The 19,480-nt window shown below is 74.1% G+C and overlaps 3 protein-coding genes across 5 annotated transcripts; 2 read left to right on the top strand and 1 right to left on the bottom strand.

The window, feature by feature from the left end:
* Positions 1 to 1,346: 1,346 nt before the first annotated feature.
* On the top strand, positions 1,347 to 9,380 carry EMILIN1 (elastin microfibril interfacer 1). The gene is made up of 8 exons (XM_052810219.1): positions 1,347 to 1,813; positions 4,334 to 4,459; positions 5,156 to 5,364; positions 5,455 to 7,326; positions 7,737 to 7,844; positions 7,970 to 7,987; positions 8,304 to 8,438; positions 8,842 to 9,380. The coding sequence occupies exons 1-8, from the start codon at positions 1,641 to 1,643 to the stop codon at positions 9,171 to 9,173; spliced, it is 2,973 nt and encodes a 990-aa protein (XP_052666179.1). The 5' UTR covers positions 1,347 to 1,640; the 3' UTR covers positions 9,174 to 9,380.
* A 122-nt stretch (positions 9,381 to 9,502) lies between these two features.
* On the bottom strand, positions 9,503 to 15,337 carry LOC128151895 (cGMP-dependent protein kinase 1-like). Its single transcript, XM_052809686.1, has 19 exons — positions 15,083 to 15,337; positions 14,836 to 15,002; positions 14,520 to 14,633; positions 14,337 to 14,442; positions 13,814 to 13,877; positions 13,537 to 13,614; positions 13,324 to 13,412; positions 12,749 to 12,814; positions 12,622 to 12,669; positions 11,950 to 11,994; positions 11,348 to 11,486; positions 11,090 to 11,220; positions 10,905 to 10,994; positions 10,680 to 10,821; positions 10,417 to 10,580; positions 10,229 to 10,345; positions 9,935 to 9,997; positions 9,784 to 9,859; positions 9,503 to 9,698 (listed from the first exon to the last, which is right to left on the bottom strand). Exons 1-19 carry the CDS (start codon positions 15,262 to 15,264, stop codon positions 9,612 to 9,614), a joined length of 1,968 nt encoding a protein of 655 aa, XP_052665646.1. The 5' UTR covers positions 15,265 to 15,337; the 3' UTR covers positions 9,503 to 9,611.
* Positions 15,338 to 16,658: 1,321 nt separating this feature from the next.
* KHK (ketohexokinase) lies at positions 16,659 to 19,476 on the top strand. 3 transcript variants are annotated; one of them, XM_052810251.1, is made up of 8 exons: positions 16,659 to 16,854; positions 16,950 to 17,066; positions 17,322 to 17,456; positions 18,211 to 18,283; positions 18,381 to 18,527; positions 18,848 to 18,936; positions 19,013 to 19,170; positions 19,242 to 19,476. In XM_052810251.1, the coding sequence occupies exons 1-8, from the start codon at positions 16,709 to 16,711 to the stop codon at positions 19,325 to 19,327; spliced, it is 951 nt and encodes a 316-aa protein (XP_052666211.1). In that variant the 5' UTR covers positions 16,659 to 16,708; the 3' UTR covers positions 19,328 to 19,476. The 3 variants fall into 3 exon arrangements, with proteins under 3 accessions (XP_052666211.1, XP_052666212.1, XP_052666213.1); XM_052810252.1 differs by lacking the exon at positions 16,950 to 17,066; XM_052810253.1 differs by lacking the exon at positions 18,381 to 18,527.
* Positions 19,477 to 19,480: the final 4 nt, after the last annotated feature.

Below are 19,480 nucleotides of genomic sequence, written 5' to 3'. Positions count from 1 at the left end.
CGTCACAGCCCCAGCCCCGCGGCGACGTCACGGCCCGGCTCCCCCTCCTTGAGGCCCTCGGCAGGGGCTGGGGGCGGGGCCGGGGCGGGGCCGGGGGGGGCTGGAGCCCCCCGGGCGCCGCCGCCGCCTCCATACAAGGCCGGGCGCGGGGGCGGGGGCGGGGCCGGGGGCGGAGCCGGGCGGGGGGTGGGCGCCCCGGGGCCGCCGGGGCTGATTGTGGCCGCTGGGGTGTACTGGGGCGTGCTGGGGCGAGCTGGGATCTACTGGGGCATACTGGGGTGTACTGGGATGTGCTGGGGCATTCGGGGATGTACTGGGGCGTTCTGGGGTGTACTGGGGCATTTTCTGGGATGTACTGGGGTGTGCTGGGGTGTACTGGGGCATTCTGGGGTGTTTTGGGGCATACTGGGGTGTACTGGGGTGTGCTGGGCTCGGGATGGGCCAGGCCGAAGCCCCGGGGGTCCCCCCGGCCCCCGAGAGCACAGAGCAGGGTGACACCATCCCGCCCGGGGACAGCCATGGCGGGGTGCCCAGCCAAGCACAGCCCCGGCCCCCCCCCGCCGCCCCCTCGCCATCCCCCGGCCCCGTCCTGCCCATCCCCCCGCCAGCTGCCGGCAGCTGTTTGTGCTTAACCCACATTCGATGAGCCCCAGATAGCGGCGGGTTCCCGCGCTGCTGCGCCAGGCTGTGACATCATCCCGGAGCCTGGGCCAAGGTGTGATGTCACCCGGAGGCTGTTACATCACCGCATGGTCTGGGGAAGCCATGGTGTCAGCGCAGGCCCCGGGGCTGTGGCGGGGTGGCCGCGGTGTTGCCGCCTCCTCCCTGCTGGGTCCCCGCTCCTGCTGCCCCGGTGACCCCACCGTCCCTGGCGCGGTGCCGGTGGTGCCAGGGCGGGGCCGGGGGTGCGGGACCACGCCCGGCTCCGGACCCACACCCGTGTCAGGGCGCCAGGGCACCGCCGCGGGGACACGGCACCCCGGCACCGGGACACGGCGCCGCGGGCGGCCGCGCAAAGGCGCGGGGAGCCACGCGAGGAACCGTGCGCCGTGCGGGACCGCGGCTGCGCGAGGAGCGGGGCGCCACACGAACCGGTGGCCACGCAAGGCGCGGGCGGCCGTGCGAGGCCGCGGCAGTGCGGAGCGGGGGGGGCCGCCTGTCGCGGTAGCACCGGCCGCGCTGGCCGCCTGCAGCCCTGGCCCCCTGCCCGGCCTCTCTGGCTTCCCCCGTCCCTCCTTCCCGTCCTCGCTGGCGTCCCGGCCTAACGAGAAGCAGATGTGCGGGCGGCGGGGGCGGGGGCCGGCGGGGGCCGCGGTGCCCGGTGGAGGCCGGGGCGCGCCGGGGGCTGCGCGGGCCGGGGAAGGGGGCCGCGGCGGGCAGGAAGCGGGGGGCCCCGGGGACCCCGTCGGCGGGCAGCGCTGGGGCGGCTCTGGCGGCGAGGGGCTGGCCGAGGCGCGGCCGAGGGGAGGGCAGAGCCGCCGTGCCGAGCCGAGCCGAGCCGTGCGGCGCAGAGCCGGGAGGGACGGAGCCGCGACGGGACGCGCCATGCGCTCCTGAGCTGGGCCGTGCCCGCCGAGCCACGCCGTGCCGAGCCGGACCGTGCCACACCGAGCCGTGCCGTGCCGAGCCGCCCGCCCAGCATGGCCCCCTGGCTCTGGCCGTGCCTCCTGGCCGCCCAGGCCCTGGCCGCCAACTTCCCCCCCAGGTACAGCCTCTACACCGGGGGGGCCGCCCCGCACAGCGCTGTCCAGGCCACGGCCCCGCAGGGCCCCACCGCGGCCCACAGCGGTGCCCGGGCTGCCAGCCGGCACAGGTAGGAACCGTGACCGCCGGGCCATACCGGGAGGGGACCCAGGCGGCCGGGCGGCACCGCCGGCCCCGCTGCCCGCGAGCGCCGGGAGGCCGCAGGGTGCAGCCGCCCGCCCCGACGCCGCGGGGACCCTGGCACCGGCCGGGCACCGGCACGTGCCGCGACCGGCTCGGGCGAGGGGCGGCGGGTCCTGACCCCAGCCGGTGCTGCCGTGCCGGGTGCTGGGGGCTCCCCCGACCTGACGGGGGGCCGCCCCCCACCCCTCGCTCACCCGCCGACCCCGGCGCAGGTGCCCGGCGGGCGCGGGCGGTGGGCGCACCGGGAGGGAGGCGGTCGGGGGGGGATCTGCGAGGCGCCGGGCCGGGGGCACGTGGGGGGGACGGACCCGGGGGCCTGCAGAGGCACACGTGGGGCAGGGCGTCAGGAGGGGCTCGGGCGAGACCCAGGCGCGGCGCAGCGGGCGCCCGGCGAGCGCCAGCTCCCCGCGGGGGCGGGTGGGCGTGCTGGGCTCAGCGCAGGCGGGTGCCGACGGCCGCGCGTGCCGCGGTGCCGGGGGTCGGGGATCCCGGGGCTGGCCCCGGTGCAGGGTTAGCGCTGTCGGGGATGGCGAGGGGGCGAGGGGCCCAGACCCACCGTGTCCGTGTCCCCATCCCTGCCCATGCCGTGCCGGGGGCTGGGGGCTGGCTGCGGACGGGTGGCGTGGGGCCGTGGGTCGGGGAGCTGGGGGGGGGGGCGCAGGGCTGGGGGTCACACCCACGCTGGGTTGGGGGGTCACACTCTCACCACGGCCACATCAGCGCTGCAGCAGCGTGGCCGCGTGGGGTGGAGCTGCACCGGCACGTCCGCGGCCGGCATCTGCCCCGTCCCTGCCCCTGCCCCGCTGCTGGCTCTGCCGCAGCCCCACAGCAGCCCCACGGCAGCCCCAGCAGCCCGGGGCAGGGTGGCAGGACCTGGCTGCAGGTGCGGGGCTGCCTGGAAAGGGGGGGACATGGGACAGGCACCCCCAGGCCCCAGCCCAGCCCCACAGCACCGTGGTGGGGCATGGACACGGCTGAGCATTCACCTGCGGCTTTGGGGGCACAGCAGGGTCTCCCCATGGGTTGGGCGGCACTGCGACCCATCCCCATGGCTTGGGGGGGGTGCAGCGGCCCCTGACTGTGCTTGGGGGGCCATCCCCATGCCCTGCCCTTTCAGGAGGGCTCTTGTCCCATCCCATCCCATCCTTGGGATGTGGACATCCCCGGTCCTGGGCGGTGGGACCCCAGGGCAGCCTGGGGGGTCCCAGGCTGGGGCTGAGGGGGCACAGGGGGGCCAGGAAGGGAAGGGAAGGGAAGGAGGGAGGCGAGGGGGGGGTGTCGGTCGGCGCAGGAATTCCCGGCGGCCCCCGGGGAAGGAGCTGGAATCCAGCCGGGGCCTGAGGGGAACCAGCCGGGCTGACGGGAACTGGCCGCAGAACCGTGGGCCCCCACCGCAGCCCAGCTCCCACCGCGGGGGTCCGAGGGGCCTGGGAGGCTGCTCCTTACGGGGCTGCCCGGGGGGGCTGCTCTGCGTGGGGCTGGGGGTGCTGGGTATGGGGCTGGGCTCCAGGATCCAGGCTCAGACCATATAAGGCTGCGCCAGGGTCCCCGCAGCCTGTGGGGCCGGGCTGGGGTCCCGCACCGTGGGGCTGGGGTCCCCAAAGCCTGTGGGGCCGGGCTGGGGTCCCGCGCCGTGGGGCTGGGGTCCTCGCAGCCTGTGGGGCCGGGCTGGGGTCCCGCACCATGCTCCAGGGTTTGCACCCAGCTGGGAGCCGTGGGGCTCCATGGCTGGTCGTGCTGCAGCCCCCCATGGGGCAGCCTGGGTTCTTGCACCCCTGACGTGGGTGCGGGTGCCCCCGCAGGGACGCCGTCCCCCCACCCCTGCCGTCCGCTCTGGCTCAGAGGGGCGGTTGATCCCCAGTTGCAGACTCCTGGTTGGGGGCGCACAATGGCCGTGGGGTGGCTGAGCCCCCCGCCGCAGTGGGTGGCTGCCCCAGCTGCCCCTGCCCCACCAGTGCAGAGGGGTCCGGGGACACGCGGGGCAGTGATTGGACAGGCCGTCGAGCGCCTGTCCCTGGGACAGGCAGCACGGGGCCCCACAGCACGGCATGACGGGGTGCCTGGCACCCCAAACACTGCCTGGCCACCCCGAACCCCACAGGCAGAGCCCCTGTCCCCGCAGGGCTCCCCAGGGGCTTGTGGCCGGTCCTCTGGTTCCACCGGCCCCTGACGGGGCTCGGCAAAGGGCTCTGGCGCTACGGACTGCCGGGCAGAGCAGGGATGAAAGGGCTGGGGCATGGGGCAGGATCTGGCCCATTAACCACACAGCACTGGGCCGTGACGGCTGCTACCGGTGGGGCCGGCAGGGTGAGTGTGGGGGTGTGCCGGGGGGGGACCTGGTGTGTGCCGGGGGATGCCTGCTGGGGGCTGGGCAGGGGGATGCTGGGTGAGCGCCGGGACGATGCCCGGTGCGTGCCGGGTGGGCGCCCTGACCCCTTTCCCGCAGGAACTGGTGTGCCTACGTGGTGACGCGCACCGTGAGTTGCGTGGTGGAGGACGGCGTCGAGAGCTTTGTGAAGGCGGATTACCAGCCCTGTGGCTGGGGGCAGCTCCAGTGCCCCCGCGTCCTGGCGTGAGTGGGGACGGGGCTGGGGGGGCTGGGGAGGCTCCTCGGAGTAGAGCCGGGTCCGGCCGTGGCCCCGCCGCCGTCGGTGTTTATCCACCCCGGGTTTGTGTTTACTTTTTCGCAAGAGCCGGGCGGCCTCGAGCGGTGCCGGGTGGGTGACCGGCTACCGCCCCTGCCCGGCCAGCAGCCACCCACAAGGTGGATGCCGGGACCCCCGGCGCACCCCACACCCAGGGCAGGTCTCCAGGCCAGCGGCTCGCCGGCGGGGCCGGTAGCGCGAGGTGATGCCGGTGGCGGGGTGGCAGGGCCAGGCAGGGGCAGCCCCCCCGGCTGCCGACGGTTGAGCAAGAGGCTGGGCGCAGGCGAGGACCCGGCCGTGCCGCCGGGGCCGGACCGCGGCCTGTGTTTGGTTTTGGTCCCGGCTGCCCGGCCCCGAGCCGCTGCCTGACGCCTCCGCACAGACGGGGCTGGCGGCGCTCGGCACGACCCGAGAGCGGGGAGCCGGCAGGCAGCTGAGCGCCGGGAGGAGCGGGGGGCTGAGTGCGGGCAGGGCTCTCCCCCCCCACACCCCTGCTGCCCCGGGACCAGCCCCGCTCCCCGTGCCCGGGACCCCCACCCGGCACCCCCCATCTGCCCCTGCTGCCCAGCCGGGGGCTCCGGTCGCCCCCCCCACCGCTGCGGCAGGGTCTCCTCCGCCCGCAGGTACCGCAGCTTCCTGCGGCCCCGCTACAAGGTGGCCCAGAGGACGGTGTCGGAGCTGGCCTGGCGCTGCTGCCAGGGCTACTCGGGCGAGGACTGCACCGAGGGGCCGGCATCGGCACCCGCCCTGCCCACCGGCCGACCCCGGCCCCGGCCCGGCCGCCCCACGCTCTCCGGCTTCGGCAACCCCCTCAGCGGCCTGGGGGGTGAAGGTAGTGCCGGTGGGCGGCGGGGGGGGGTACACGTGCTGGTGGAGGTGGCCCCGGCGCGGCCGTGACCCTGACGGTGCGGCGCGGCGGCAGGCGCAGGCGGGGATGCGGAGAAGGTGCGGCAGCTGGAGGAGCAGGTGCGGCGGCTGAGCGAGCAGGTGGAGGAGCTGCGGGCCGGGCAGGAGTCGCTGCCGGAGCACCCGCGCCGGGGGGCAGATGGCGGCCCCGACGGCGAGCAGCCGGCCGACGCGGCCGCCCCCGCCGAGGTGCGGGAGGCGCTGAGCCAAGTCCAGCGGCGGCTGGAGGAGCTGGAGAGCCGCCTGCGCCACCAGGAGAGCGGCCGGGAGGGCCCGGTGACCGCGGCGGGGGGCCCGGGGGCGGCCACGGCACTGCGTGAGCTGGAGCAACGGCTGCAGGAGACCTGTGCCGCCTGCGCGGCCGGCACCGAGGGGCTGCGGCGGCAGGCGGCGGAGGACCGGGAGCGCATGCGGGCGCTGGAGAAGCTGGTGGGCTCGGTGGACCAGCGCAACCGGGAGGCGGTAGAGACGGTGCAGCGGCACATCAGTAGCCTGAGCAGCCGCCTGGCTCCCGGTGCCATCCCGCCGCCCGCGACAGACGACCTGCACCGGCGCCTGGCCGAGCTGGAGCGGCGCCTGGAGGGGCTGCCCGCGGCGGTGGCGGGGCCGGGCGGGCAGGGACCGGTGCTGGCCCGGCGGCTGACGGAGCTGGAAGGGCGACTGAACGCCTCGCAGGCCGGCCCCTGGTCCCCCGAGCCGGAGGGTCGGCTGAGCGGGCTGCCGGGACGCCTGGCCAACCTGAGCCGGGCTGTGGAGGGGCTGGCGGCGAGCGGGGCTCAGCGCGGCGCCCGCCTGACCGAGCTGGAGGGGCTGCTGGCCCGCTGCGGCCAGCCCTGCCCGGCACCCCCAGAGCCGACAGCGGGCAGCCGGGACGCGCAGGATGACGGGCAGCTTGGCCCCCTCCTCCGGCAGCTGGAGCGGCGGCTGCAGGACACCGAGGGGCAGCTCCGGGCCCTGGGGGCCGGCGAGGACGGGCTGACCGGGACCCTGCAGGGGCTGCGGGCGGAGGGGGGGGAACTGCGGGAGCTGCTGGGGGTGCAGGGGGAGGCACTGGGGCGGCTGGCGGGGCGGCTGGGGCAGCTGGAGGCGGGGGGGGCCCTGGCAGAGGAGCTGGCGCAGCTCCGCAACCGGACGGGGCGGCTGGAGGCCGAGCTGGGGGGGCCGAACGGCAGCCCCTGCCCCCGGCCCTGCGCCCCGCTGCCACCCCAGGAGCTGGAGCGGCTGCGGGCCGAGGTGGACGCCTGCACCGCCGCCTGCCGCCCGCCCCAGCCCGGCCCCACGGTGACGGAGCCGGAGCCGGAGCCGGAGCTGGAGCCGGAGCCGCCGCTGGAGGGGTTCGGCGTCTTCGGGGGCACCTCGCCCTCGGAGCTGCGGGGGCTGCGGGGCGAGCTGGCGGCGGCACTGCTCTCCCTCGGCGGGCTGAACGTCACGGTGCAGGGGCTGCAGGACGCCCTGGACCAGCAGGACGCCCGGCAGCGCCAGCTGGGCATCATCACCGACCGCATCGTGGCCGAGCTGGACCAGGCAGCGGAGGCGGCGGCGGCGCGGCAGGCCGAGAGCGAGGAGCGACTGGAGGGGCTGGCACGGGAGCTGGCGAGGACCGGGGGCTGCCCGGCCGGCCTGGAGCCGCGGCTGGCCAAGCTGGAGGGTGTCTGCGAGCAGCTGGAGGCCGTGGCGGGCGGGCTGCGGGGCGTCCGCGAGGGCCTGGGCCGGCACGTGGCGGGTCTGTGGGATGCGGTGCGGGAGCTGAACGGCACGACCCGCACCCAGGCCGCGCTGCTGGAGAAGGCGATGCAGGCCCAGCTCCCGCGCCGGCTCGGCGCCCTCAACGCCAGCCTGCAGCACCTGCGCGGGGAGCTGCTCCGCCTGACCCAGAGGGACCTCGCCGGTGCGCGGGGGGGACGGGGCGCGGGGAATCGCGGCGGGGGCGGAGGGGGTCCAGGCGGGGGGGGCGCAGGGATCGGGGAGGATGGCGGAGGCACGGGGACGCAGGGACACGGGGTCACCGGAGAGCGAGGCGGTTGGGGATGTGGGGGCACGGCGGTGGGGGTCTGGGGGTGTTGGGATGTGGGGACACAGGAGCGCAAGAGGCTGCGGGGCGTGGGGGACGCGAGCTGTGGGGACACAAGTCATGGGGACGTGGGGGCTCAAGGTATGGGGACGTGGGGCTGTGGTGCATGAGGACGTTGGGGACACAAGTCACGGGGAGGTGGGGGCTCAAGGCGTGGGAGTGTGGGGCTGTGGGGTGAGGGGAAGGGCTGTGGGGCCAGGGCGGCTCTAACCCTCTCCTCCCTTCAGGCCCCCCCGGCCCCCCTGGACCCGCTGGCCCCATGGGTGAGATGGGCCCCCCCGGCCCCGCTGGGCCCCCCGGCAAGGATGGAGAACAAGGCCCCATGGGCCCCCCTGGTAAGGAGCACCCCCCCCTTGCCCCATTCCCCACAGAGGGACAGCACTGGCATGGACGGACCCTGCACCCTGGGGGGTCCTGCCCCATGCCGGCCCTGCAGCCCCCTCCTCCCCTTCCCTCCTAGGGCTGCCAGGAGAGAGAGGTAGGGCTGGGGGGCTTGGGGGGGGGGGGGCTGGGGCTTTGGGGGCTTGAGGGGCTTGGGGTGGGGGCCTGGGGGGCTGCAACGGCAGCTGGGGGTGTGTAGGCTGGAGCAAGGGGTGGGGGGGGGGGCACAGGGCACTGGGCAGGGCAGCCTGGGGTGACGGGCATGGCTGGGGGCAGAGGGGCTGGGGGGGACATGGTCAAGGAGGGGGGGCACGGCCATGGCGAAGGGGCAGGTATGGCGGGGGGTGTCAGGGGCTGGGGGTGCCGGGAGGGTCGGCGGGGCCGGGGTGTCCCGTCCTGACCGCGATGCCCAGGCGAGGTGGGGGAGCCGGGCTCCGTGCCCCGCATCGCCTTCTCGGCCGCCCTGAGCACCCAGCACGCGGAGCCGGGCACCGTCCCCTTCGACCAGGTCCTGCTCAACGACGGCGGCGCCTACGACCCCGAGACGGGTGCGCGCCCGCGCAGCGCGGCCACGCGGCGGGCTGGTGGGGGCTGCAGTGGGGGCTGTGGGGTGGATGGGGGGCTGCGGGGCTGATGGGGGCTGCAGTGGGGGCTGTGGGGTGGATGGGGGGCTGCGGGGCTGATGAGGGCTGCAGTGGGGTCTGTGGGGTTGATGGGAGCTGTGGGGCTGATGGGGGGCTGTGGGGTGGATGGGGGGCTGCAGTGGGGCTGATGGGGCAGATCAGGGCTGCTGGGCACGGGTGAAGCATGATCCTGGGGGGGGGGGTCCATCAGGGCGTGCCTTGACTGTCTTGGGGGGGCAGTGGGGGAGCCTGGGGGTACAGAGCCTGTCCCGGAGCCCCTGGGGACAGGGTGGCCACCGGCACTGATGCCCACCGCCCGCCACCGCAGGCACCTTCACGGCACCGGTGAGCGGGCGGTACCTGGTGAGCGCGGTGCTGACGGGGCACAAAGGGGAGAAGCTGGAGGCCGTGCTGTCGCGCTCCAACCAGGGCATCGCCCGCCTGGACTCGGCCGGTTTCCAGCCGGAGGGGCTGGAGAAGGAGCCGGTGGCGGCACTGCAGCCCAGCCCCGGGGCACTCGGCGTCTTCAGCCTCCTGCTGCCGCTGGCGGCCGGCGAGACCCTCTGCGTGGACCTGGTTTCGGGGCGCCTGGCCCACGCGCCCGACGAGCCCCTCACCGTCTTCAGCGGGGCCCTGCTCTACGACGCCGAGGAGCCCTAAAACCATCGGACCCTCGCACAACCCCACCCCCCCCCCCCCGGCACGGGGCTGCCGGCCAGCCGGGGGCACAGCCGGGCCAGGGGGTCCCCACACCCCGGCGGGACCCCCCTCCCCACCCACCCCCGTTATTTATCAGCACCCCCCACCCCTCGCTCCCCTGTCACCACGCGCCCCTGCCCCACACAGCCCGCCCCGGCCCCCCACGCCGCCCCGCCGCCCCCGGCCCCCCACTGCCCCCCACGAAATAAAGACGCGGCACTGGGTTTTTGTACCCGCGGCTCCGGCTCCTTCCTGCGGCCCCATGATTTATTCCCCTGGGGAAGCCCCCCCACCCAGGAGAGCACGAGGCCACAGGGCAGCCCCCGGCATCGCCCCGGCCCAGGGGTGCAGTGGGGAGGGGGCACAGCCAGCCCGGCCTGGGGGGGGGTCCTGCTGCCATCAGAAATCCTCATCCCACCCTGAGAACTCATCCTCTGCTGGTGTCCAGTCGACTGAGAAACGCTTGAAGTTGACGTAGGGGGGTCCCTGGGGGGGGGGAATAGGGTCAGAGCCGGCCCCTCCTGCCCCCCCCAAACAGCACCCACACAAGCCCCCCAAGCCCCCACTTCACCTCCTTGATGAGCCGCAGGGTGGGTGCCTCCAGCTGCCGCAGCGAGAGCTTCCTCCACTTCACGGCCCCGAACCACCTGGGGGGGGAGAGGGGGGGCTGCAGGAGGGGCTGGGGGGAGTGGAGCATGGGGGTCCCACCGCCCCCCCCTCACCTGTGCTTCTTGATGCCGCGGATGCCGGTGGCCGTGTTCCCCAGGCGCTGACCTGGACGGCGCCTGCAAGGGGATGGTGGGGGCAGGGGCTGGGGGGGCACCCCCCCCCGGCACACTGGGGTCCAATGATGTACGTGGGGGACCCGCCCCCCCCCCCCACCGTGCACACTGGGGTGCAGTGATGCACCCAGGGCACCCAAGGTGCCTCAACCCTGCCCAGCACACCCACTGCACCCAGCACCCCCCCCATGCCCCCCCACCCTTGCAGGACCCCGCGCTGTGTGCCCTGAGCACCTGCAGAGCTTGCCAATGAGGGAGCAGGCGGCCTCGCCGAGGAAAGCGGGGAAGGAGAAGACGCCGTCCAGGATGCGACTGTAGATCTGCTGGGGGTCGGCGCTGTGGAAGGGAGGCCTGCGGGGCACAGGCAGGTGGGCACCTCGCTGTGGGGGGGGGCTCGGCCGGCCCCGGGAGCGCCCGCTCACCTGCCCACCAGCAGCTCGAAGGCGAGGATGCCCAGCATCCAGAAGTCGACGGCGAAGTCGTGGCCCTCCTGGCGCAGCATCTCAGGCGCCAGGTACTCGGGGGTCCCGCAGAAGGAGTAGGTCTTCTCCCCCCGCCCCAGCTCCTTGGCGAAGCCAAAGTCAACCTGTGGGTGCCAGTGCCATCAGCCAGCGCAGCCCCCGCCACCCCCTGCCCGGGCACTGCTGCGGCAGTGCTGGTGCTGCTGGGACACCCTCCCCGGTACCAGCTTGACGTAGCCGCGCTGGTCCAGCATGAGGTTCTCGGGCTTCAGGTCGCGGTAGACGATGCCGCGGCCGTGCAGGTACTCGAGACCCTCAACCACGCAGGCACAGCAGAACACGGCCAGCGGCTCCTCAAAGCAGCGCCTGCACCACAGGGACCGGCGGTTGCGTGGTGCCCTATGGCACGGCACTGCCACCCTCGCTCCGCGCTCACCCTGTCTCCGTACATCTCACGCAGCTTGGTCCACAGCTCGCCGCCCTGGCAGAACTCCAGCAGCAGGTAGACGTACTGCCCATCCCGGAAGGTGCCGAAAAACCTGCCGGCAGAGAGGGGTCGGCGGGACCTCGGCGCTGCCAGCGGCCGCGCCGCCCCAACCACTGCCCCCCCAGTGCCCGCAGCCCCCGGTCTCACCCCACGACGAAGGGGCTGCGGCTGCCCGCCAGCACCCGCCGCTCGGTGCGCACGTGCTCCTGCTGCTGCGTCCGCACCACCCAGTCCTTGCGGATCTGCTTCAGCGCAAAGAGTCGCTCCCCGCACCGCACCTGGGCACGGGCGGCCATGGGCAACCGGGACGGGCACCGGGATAGGCACGATCAGTCGTGGCAGGATGGGGCTGGGTGCCAGGAGCTGTTGGGGGGGGGGGGGGGGGGTGCAGCATCCGGCTCTCACCAGCTCGACCCTGCCGAAGCCGCCGGTGCCCAGGATGACGCGCTGGCCCTGCCGCGGCCCCTCCTCGTAGTGCACGGCCACCAGGTCCTCCAGCCGCACCGGTGCCAGGGGCTGCCGCAGGCTCGGGGACCCCCAACCCCTGCGGGTGGGAACCATGGCCCTGCAGCACCCGCACCAGCACCGAGGGGCTGCTGACACCTAACCCTACTGGGGCCCAGGACCCCCCCCCCCGCTGCTCCCCAGGGATGGTGCTGGGGTGGACCTCAGGGACCTCCCAGCACCAGGCTGTACCCTGGGCCATGGGGATGCTGCAGCACCCAGAGCAACCCCAGGGACCCTGTGTCACCCAGCTGGACCCCGGTGACCCCCAGTCACAGGGCTGGGCTTTGGCTGACTTGCTGCTGTCTGCCCCCCCACCACCGCCCCCCCACGGCCTGAGGCCAGGGAGCCCAGTCCCAGGGCAGGGTGGCCCCATCCCTATTCTCATCCCCTCCCTATCACATCTCCATCCCATTCCTGCACCGGTCCTCGTTCTCACCTCCTTCTTCATCCCCATCCCCTCCCATCCCATCATCCCATCCCAGTCCCCATCCCGCACTGACCTCCCGGGACCTTCCAGGGCAGGCGCTTCTGTCTCAGACGTGTTTCTGGGGTAGGAAGGAGCCGGGGGGGCGGGGGGCAGTGGGGCCAGTCCCTGCTCAGCACCGGGCACCCTCACAGCCCCCTCCCCACAGTCCCTTCCCCACGGCCCTGGAGCCCCATGGCCCCACCAGGGACGGGCACAGGGTGTGGGGGGGGGCAGCAGGGACCCAGACCCATGTGTGGGACCAGGATGGAGCTACCTTGGCCGGGTGGTCCACGGTGGGGGGGCACCTCCATGGTGGAGTGAGCAGAGCCCTGTGCCACAGGGCTCAGTGCGAGCAGGACGATGCCTGGACTGGGCCACCCACCCCGGGCAGAGTCCAGGGCCACGGTGCAGCCCCTGGCCCAGCCGCACCATCACCGGCCACCGGCTCTCTGCCAGGACCATCGCCCCTGACCACCCTACACCCATCGCCCCGGGCCCCCTCACCCCTGATCCCCCCCCAGGCCATGGCCACCCCCATCTCCCTCATCCCCCATGGTACCCCCACCCCCTGTCCCCCCCCGACCAGCCCCCCCACCCCACTGGGTGTCTCCCCTGGGGCTGGGGGCTCCCCATGGAGCCGAGCACTGCCCTGGGGTCCCCTGACGGGTTGGGGGTCCTGGGGGCTCCAGGGTCCCAGGACACTCACGGCTCTGAGAGCTGCCGGGGGCAGAAGGGGCTGATCTCAAGGAAGTCTCTGGGGGGCAGAGGAAGGGTCAGTGGGGCGGGGGGGGGTCTGGCAGGGACAGGCTGGGGGGGCACACAGGGACACCCACTCCTTGGCCACGGTGATGCAGGTGACGTGTCCCTGGGCCTGGCACGACGCTGTCCGGCGGCTGTTCCTGTGCAGAGGCTGGGGGTCATGCGGGGGGGAGAGAGACAGGCAGGGGGAGGGCAAGAGACTGGGGGGGGGGGGTGTGCATGGCGAGGGGGTGTGCAAGAGCTGGGTGTGCACAGGGAGCTGGTGCAGGTGAGTTGGCATGTGCCCCATCCCGGTGCACCCGGGGTGCCCTGGGGATGCTGCAGGCAGTGGGAAGGGTGTCACTGCGGGGGGGGAGTGTCACCGCGGGGGGGGGGGTGTCACCACAGCACAAAGCTCAAAGTGTGCACGTGCAAGGCTGGCACGCGTGTGAGCACACAACAGCTGTGCCGTGCCTTCTCTGGAGATGCTGCGGATGCCTGGGCTGTGCTGGGGTGTGGGGTGGCACTGCCAGGACCCCCCCCCACCGCAGGGACCAGCTCTCTGCCCACAGCAAGCCCAGGCTGGCCAGTGACACCGGAGCCAGGTGGCAAGGCCAGGCTGGCACCGCGGGTGCTGCCGGGGTGGGGGGACGGCAGCCAGGGTACCTACTGCAGCAGGGAGAGCTCCCCGAAGTGCTCGCCAGCGCCCAGGACACGGAGCAGCTTCTCCTGCCCGTCCACCCGCCGGCTCACCCGCACCTGCAGCGCCGGGACACGGGAACGGGCTGAGGGGGGACGGGGGGACGGGGCGGGGGACACAGGGCAGGGCCCTGCCCCTCACCATTGTGGGGGGCTCCCCGGTGCTGCGGGGTGTCATACCCACCTCTCCCTTCAGGATGATGTAAAAGTTTTCCCCCTCATCCCCTTCGTGGATAATGACGTGGCCGGGCGTGAAGGTGCACTGCGGGGGGCGGGATGGGGTGGGCAGGCAGGGGGCAGGCAGGGGGGGCAGGCAGCCCCCCCCAGCCAGTCCCAGACCCACCATCCCAGCCCCAGGCCCCGCATTATGCCCCTGACCCCCCCACGGGCTTCAGGCCCATGGGGACGTGTCCCAGCCCCCGCAGGGCCCTGCATGGGGGGGGCCCTTCCTGGGCACCCACCTCCTCCATGGCATCCAGCAGCTTGCAGAGGTGGCTGTCGGAGAGGTCCCGCAGCCAGTGCACCCTGTGGGCGAGAGGGGCCGGCTGGGCTCCCGTGGTCTGCCTGCACTCTGCCTGCACCCTGCCTGCACTCTGCCTGGGCTCCTGCACCCTGGAGCCCAGCACAGGCAGCGGGCAGGGCTGGGGAAGGGGATGGAGAGGTCCAGGGCTGGGGCTGGGGAATGGGGATGTGGTGGCGGTGGGGCTGGGCACGGGAACGGGGATCAGACAGGAACAGGGATTGGGATGAGCTGGGGCTGGAGACGAGATGGGAATGGACATGGGGATAAGAATGAGGACAGGGATGGGAACAGGGTGACATGGGGTGGGGATGATGGTGAGGACAAGGCTGGGACTGGGAGGGGACTCTGCAGGCAAGGGCTGGCAGGAGAGGCCGGCAACCCCCCCCCAAGGGGGTCAGGGTGTGGGGCCTGGGGGTGGTGGGGGCCAAGGGCAGTGCCGGCGGGTGCCGGGCCCCACTCACGTTCGCAGAGACCCCAGGATCTCGGCTCGTCTCTGCTTGGCGTTGCTGGTGGCGATGGCACGGTACCGCTGCCTGTCGATGGCCCAGAGGCGCACGGGGCTGAGTGCTGTGGCAGAGGGGTGTCACTGGGGGGCTGGGGGGGACGACGACACGGGGCCCGTGGAGTGGGGGGGTTGCCCTTACCCTGCACCGTGGCAGTGCGCTTGCAGTGGTAGAGGATGGCCAGCTCCCCGAACACATCACCCGGCCCCAGCATGCGGAGCTGCCGGCCCCGCTGGCTCACGCTGAGCTGCCCCTCTGCAGAGAGACACGGCCAGCGGCATCACACGCACACAGCGCAGGCACACACGGGCACACACAGGTGCGGCAGCCCAACATGCACAGGCGCAGCAGACGAGCTCACCCCAATGCACACTCACGGGTGGGCACAGACGCAGGCACGCCTGCAGCATGCCTGCACACACATGACCCAGCCCGCGTGCCGGCACCGAACTCTCACCTGCCACGATGTACATGGCGGTGCCCTCGGTGCCCTCGGCCAGCACTGTGTCCCCGGGGCCGTGCCAGACGGGGGCAAAGCTCTGGGCCAGCGCTTCGGGGCAGCCCTCGCCCAGGCGCCGCAGGAACTCGCTGCGTCCCACCGCCTCCGCGATCAGGCTGAGGTCCCTGGGGGCACAGGGACACAGGGGCACGGGCAGGGCAGCACCAGCCCCCCCCCCGGGTCCCCCTGGGGTCCTGCCGACTACCTGCGCGACTTGGGGCTGTTGGGCACACAGAGAGCAGCGTCGTTGGTGAGGGGCTCGGGGACGATGGCGGGTGCCCGACTGTGCCGCCGACTGAGGGGGTGCTCCGTGGCCTCCTCCCGCGCCACGCTCTGCAGGAAGGTCCTCTCCTCCCGCAGACGCAGCTCTCGCAGCCGCTCATCCATCCCAGCACCGCAACCGCTCCCGGAGTCCTGGGGGTGCCAGCGGGAGGGTGGGCAGGGAGCAGCACGGCATCACCCTGACATGGCACCAGCCCCCAGCCCCCGAGCCAGCGCTTGGCCCTCAGGGAGATCCTGCCACCGGCGCAGGGGCACGGCCCCACACGGCACAGCCAGGCTCAGCTTGGCGCTGCCCGGCACGGCACGGCACACGTGGCCAAGGCGTGGCGAGGGACACCCAGGACCCTGCAGTGCCCGGCACTCGGCCCCCACCATACCCCGACTCCTCGGCCCTGGCGGCACAGCGGCTCTGGGGGCAGCGCAGGCAGGACCCCGGCACAGGCAGGAAGGGTCCCCGGTGGGTGTCCCAGCCCCACGCAGCCGCTGGCAGGGCCTGCCCTGACCGCAGCCCTGCGGCAAGGCAGGTATGGGCTCCCGCAGGCGCCGTGCCCGGGCGCTCCCTGCCCCGTGCAAAGGTTGTGCCACCGGCACAAGGCAGCTTGGCAGGGCCTCGGTGCAGCCCCCGGCACAGCGCGAGGACTCGGTGACCCGTCCCATCTGCCCGGGCAACCCTGGGCCGCGTCTGCTGCCGGTGCCCGGGGGCTCAGCCCCGCCGCCCGTCCCGCACCCCGGCCGCCTACCTGTGCCACCGCTCCCGCTCCTGCTGCCGTCCCCTCCCACCCGTGCCGCCGCAGCCCGGTGACACATTAACCTGCCCAGCGGCGCTCCCACGGGCCTGCCGGCACCCCCGCCCAGCACCTGCCGACCCACGCCTGCGCCTGCTCCCCCTGCTGCACCACGTGCAGGTGGGGGTGCAGGTTTGGGGAGGGTGGGGGACCCCCCCCCGCACCCTGCGGTGGCACCGGACCCGGTCCCGTGGGTGCTCCCTCAGCTGCCCCGGACAGAGTCCAGCCCCGGGGCCGGCACCCCCCGCACGCCGACCCCACGGCCGTGTCCTCGCCCCACGGCACCCCCCGCGTCCCACCCGTCCCCGGTTCGGCTCCAGGCTCTCCCCCCGGCCCCCTCCCCCGGTCCAGCCCCACTCTGGGGACCCGCTGCCCGGCCCGGCCGTGGGACCTGCAGCCGCGGACACGGGTGGGGTCTGCCACGGGGAGGGGGTTGGGGGGGTCGGTGTGAACAACGAACGTGCCCGCACAAAGCGCCCTATGCGCGTGCGTGTGGGCAGCGCGCGCGCAACGGGCTGTGGGCGCGGGCAGCGCGCGCCCCCGCCCCGGCACTCGCGCGCATGCGCGCGGGCGTAGCCCCGGGGGAGGGTCCTGCATGGCCGCGCCCTTCCCTCGCCCCGCCCGCGGTGGGAGTAACGGCGTAGCGGCGGGCTCTGATTGGCGGAGTCTTGAGGGGCGTGGCGCGGAGAGCGGGGCGGGACCCAATTTGAGGCGGGGCGGGGCGGACGCTGCCGGTGCAGGTACCGGAGCGGAGCGGACCCAGCATGGCAGCGGGGGCGGCCGCCCGGCGGGACCCCGACCCCGAGCCCGTCCCGGCGGCGGGGGAGAAGCGGATCCTGTGCGTGGGGCTGGTGTGCCTGGACATCATCACCGTGGTGCCGGCCTACCCCGCCGAGGACACCGACACCAGGTACCGGTGGGGGCGGCGGGGGGGGGGGCGATGGGACAGCCCCGCCGGTGCTCCTGCCAGGGCCGGCCCGGCACCCACGGCCCGCGGCCTTGCAGGTGCGTGTCGCAGCGGTGGCAGCGGGGCGGGAACGCCTCCAACTCCTGCACGGTGCTGGCACTGCTGGGAGCCCCCTGCGCCTTCATGGGCTCACTGGCCCCCAGGCATGCCGGAGAGTAAGTGGGGTGCGGGGGGTTGGGGGGGGACCCGGGGCCACCCCTGCCCTGACGCTCCCACCGGCCCCTCCACTTCTCTTCCGCCGGCAGCTTCGTCCCAGCCAAGCTGCGGCACAGCTGGCTGGACACGTGCCATGCAGTGCCACAGCCGCCTGCCTGCCTCCATCGTCACCGCCGGTGCTAGCCGGGGCGCACATGCCGTCCCACATGCCTGCGGGTGCGTGGCACCCCTCACCCCGCTCTCTGTCCCCCAAGTTTCATTGCGGCAGATTTCCAGCGCCGGGGCGTGGATGTGACGCACGTGGCCTGGCAGCCCCACGGGGATGTGCCCTGCGCCTGCTGCATCGTCAGCGCCGCCAGCGGCTCCCGGACCATCATGCTCTACGACACGTAAGGACACCAGTCCCTGGCCCCGGTCACCCAGCGGGCAGCGCTCAGCCGGGTCACCTCAGGGCTGCAGCACCTTCCCTGCCTTCTCCCTGGCCAAGCCGGGCACCCAGGCCACCCCCTGCACCCCGGGGGTCTCACCGTGCTTGGCCTCCGGCAGAGGGTCTGCCGGCGCCAGCCCTGTGCTGCCTGCCGGGGGGTCCCACACGCCAGATTGGGTGATTCCCCGTATTCCTGCATGCGCAATCACTGCCCATCATCCCTGCAGTCCCTAATCAGCCCCTGTGCCACAGCCGTGATTGGCGGTGGTATCCACATGCTCCAGTGTGCGGAACAGCCGGCACGGCCCCTGTGGGGATGCCCAGCACTGCATGTGGCAGCCGCCCAGTGCCCAGGACAGCAGTTCCCTGGCCATGCCGGTGCCGGCAGGGCAGCCACGGTCCTCGCCAGGGCGAAGGGCCTGCTGCACTCATGCGGGTCAATGGTGGAAGGGTCAATGGTGGGCATCGCCAACCCCCCCGGCTCCAGCAGCTGCAGTGCGGCAGCGGCGGTGCTGCTCTTTGCATCCACCTTGGGGTCCCGCTGCGCCATCGTTAATGATTCACCCAGGCGGTGCCACCCCCACGGGGACCTCTGCCCTGGGTGGCGCTGAGCCCTCCACAGCCCCCACCGCTGCCCTTCGCTCCCGGCCAGGCTGGGGGTCACCAGGGTCCGCCCTGTCCCACGGCCGGAGGTCCCCCTGACCCCCGCCCCGCAGGAACCTGCCCGATGTGACGGCCCGCGACTTCGAGCGGGTCGACCTCTCCCAGTACAAGTGGATTCACTGGGAGGTGAGCCCGGGGCTGGGGGGGGACGACCCCCGCAGTGGGGGCCGGGGGACCCCCCCGGAGGCAGCCGGTGCCGGTGCCAGGGGCTGTGCGCCCGCAGGCCCGTAACGCGGCGGAGCAGGCGGCGATGATGCGGCGGGTGGAGCGGCACAACCGGGCCCGGCCGGCGGCCGAGCGGGTCCGCACCTCGGTGGAGGTGGAGAAGCCGCGGGAGGAGCTGCTGCCGCTGATGGGCCTGGGCCACGTGGTGCGGGGCGGTGCTGCCGGCTGGGGCGGGGCTAGGGCTATGGAGGGGGCGGGGAATCGGGCTGGGGCGGGGCTATCGACTGGGGCGGGGTCAGGGGCCCGGCCAGAGTGTCGCGGGCGGGAGTGGGGCGGGTCCAGGTACGGGACGGTCGGGGGGTGCAGGGTGGGAGGGGTGGGTGCAGATGGGGTATAGGGGGGGGCACAGTCGGGGTCCAGGGGGTGTGGTTGGGGTCTGGGGGTGCAGTCGGGGTGCAGCAATGCACGCTTTGGGGGTGTCGGGGGCATCGCCCCCCCCCCCCCGTCCCAGCCCCTCTCCCGCAGGTGTTCATCAGCAAGGACCTGGCCCGGCACTTCGGGTACCGCTCGGCTCCCGAGGCGCTGAGGGGGCTGCGTGGCCGCGTACAGCCGGGGTAGGGGGGTTCGGGAGGGGTGCGGGCCGGGGGGGCACGACCACACCCTGCACCCACCACCCCCACCACCCCCCAGGGCCACGCTGATCTGTGCCTGGGCCGAGGAGGGGGCTGACGCCGTGGGGCCCGATGGGGAGCTGGTGCACTCGGACGCCTTCCCCCCGGAGACCCTTGTGGACACGCTGGGGGCTGGGGACACCTTCAATGCTGCCGTCATCTTTGCGCTCTCGGCAGGTGGGCTTGGCCATGGGGTAGCTTGGCATGGCCCGCCTCGTCCGGGCAGGGCTGACACCCCCATTCCCCAGGGAGGAGCCTGCAGGACGCCCTCACCTTCGGCTGCCAGATCGCGGGCAGGAAATGTGGAATCCAGGGCTTCGACGGCATCGTCTGAGCCGGGCACCCTGTGCCAGGAGACCCCCCCACACCCCCCTGGAGCCACCCTCCCCCCACACCCAGCACCCCCCACCCCGCTGCCAATAAAGCCCCAGGGCTGCCTCCTGTGCCCCCCAGGCTGTGCCTGGCCCCTCTCTGCACTGACCACGGC

The sequence above is a fragment of the Harpia harpyja genome, chromosome 15 (genome assembly GCF_026419915.1).
Source record: "Harpia harpyja isolate bHarHar1 chromosome 15, bHarHar1 primary haplotype, whole genome shotgun sequence".
Taxonomy (NCBI): Eukaryota; Metazoa; Chordata; class Aves; order Accipitriformes; family Accipitridae; genus Harpia; species Harpia harpyja.
Note: the sequence above shows the minus strand (reverse complement) of the source record. Positions and strands in the feature narration are given on the sequence as shown.

Bases quoted from the DNA above. Each gene is read 5' to 3' on its own strand.
- LOC128151895 (XM_052809686.1), bottom strand. From the start codon at position 15,264: ATGGATGAGCGGCTGCGAGAGCTGCGTCTGCGGGAGGAGAGGACCTTC. The intron at 13,615-13,813 runs GTGGGTGCCCAG...CGCCCCCCGCAG, and splicing joins TGCTGGATGCCATGGAGGAG to TGCACCTTCACGCCCGGCCA. The intron at 11,995-12,621 runs GTGAGTGTCCTG...TTCCTACCCCAG, and splicing joins CCCCGGCAGCTCTCAGAGCC to AAACACGTCTGAGACAGAAG.
- EMILIN1 (XM_052810219.1), top strand. From the start codon at position 1,641: ATGGCCCCCTGGCTCTGGCCGTGCCTCCTGGCCGCCCAGGCCCTGGCC. The intron at 4,460-5,155 runs GTGAGTGGGGAC...CTCCGCCCGCAG, and splicing joins CAGTGCCCCCGCGTCCTGGC to GTACCGCAGCTTCCTGCGGC. The intron at 7,327-7,736 runs GTGCGCGGGGGG...TCCTCCCTTCAG, and splicing joins GACCCAGAGGGACCTCGCCG to GCCCCCCCGGCCCCCCTGGA.
- KHK (XM_052810251.1), top strand. From the start codon at position 16,709: ATGGCAGCGGGGGCGGCCGCCCGGCGGGACCCCGACCCCGAGCCCGTC. The intron at 18,284-18,380 runs GTGAGCCCGGGG...GTGCGCCCGCAG, and splicing joins ACAAGTGGATTCACTGGGAG to GCCCGTAACGCGGCGGAGCA. The intron at 18,528-18,847 runs GTGCGGGGCGGT...CCTCTCCCGCAG, and splicing joins TGATGGGCCTGGGCCACGTG to GTGTTCATCAGCAAGGACCT.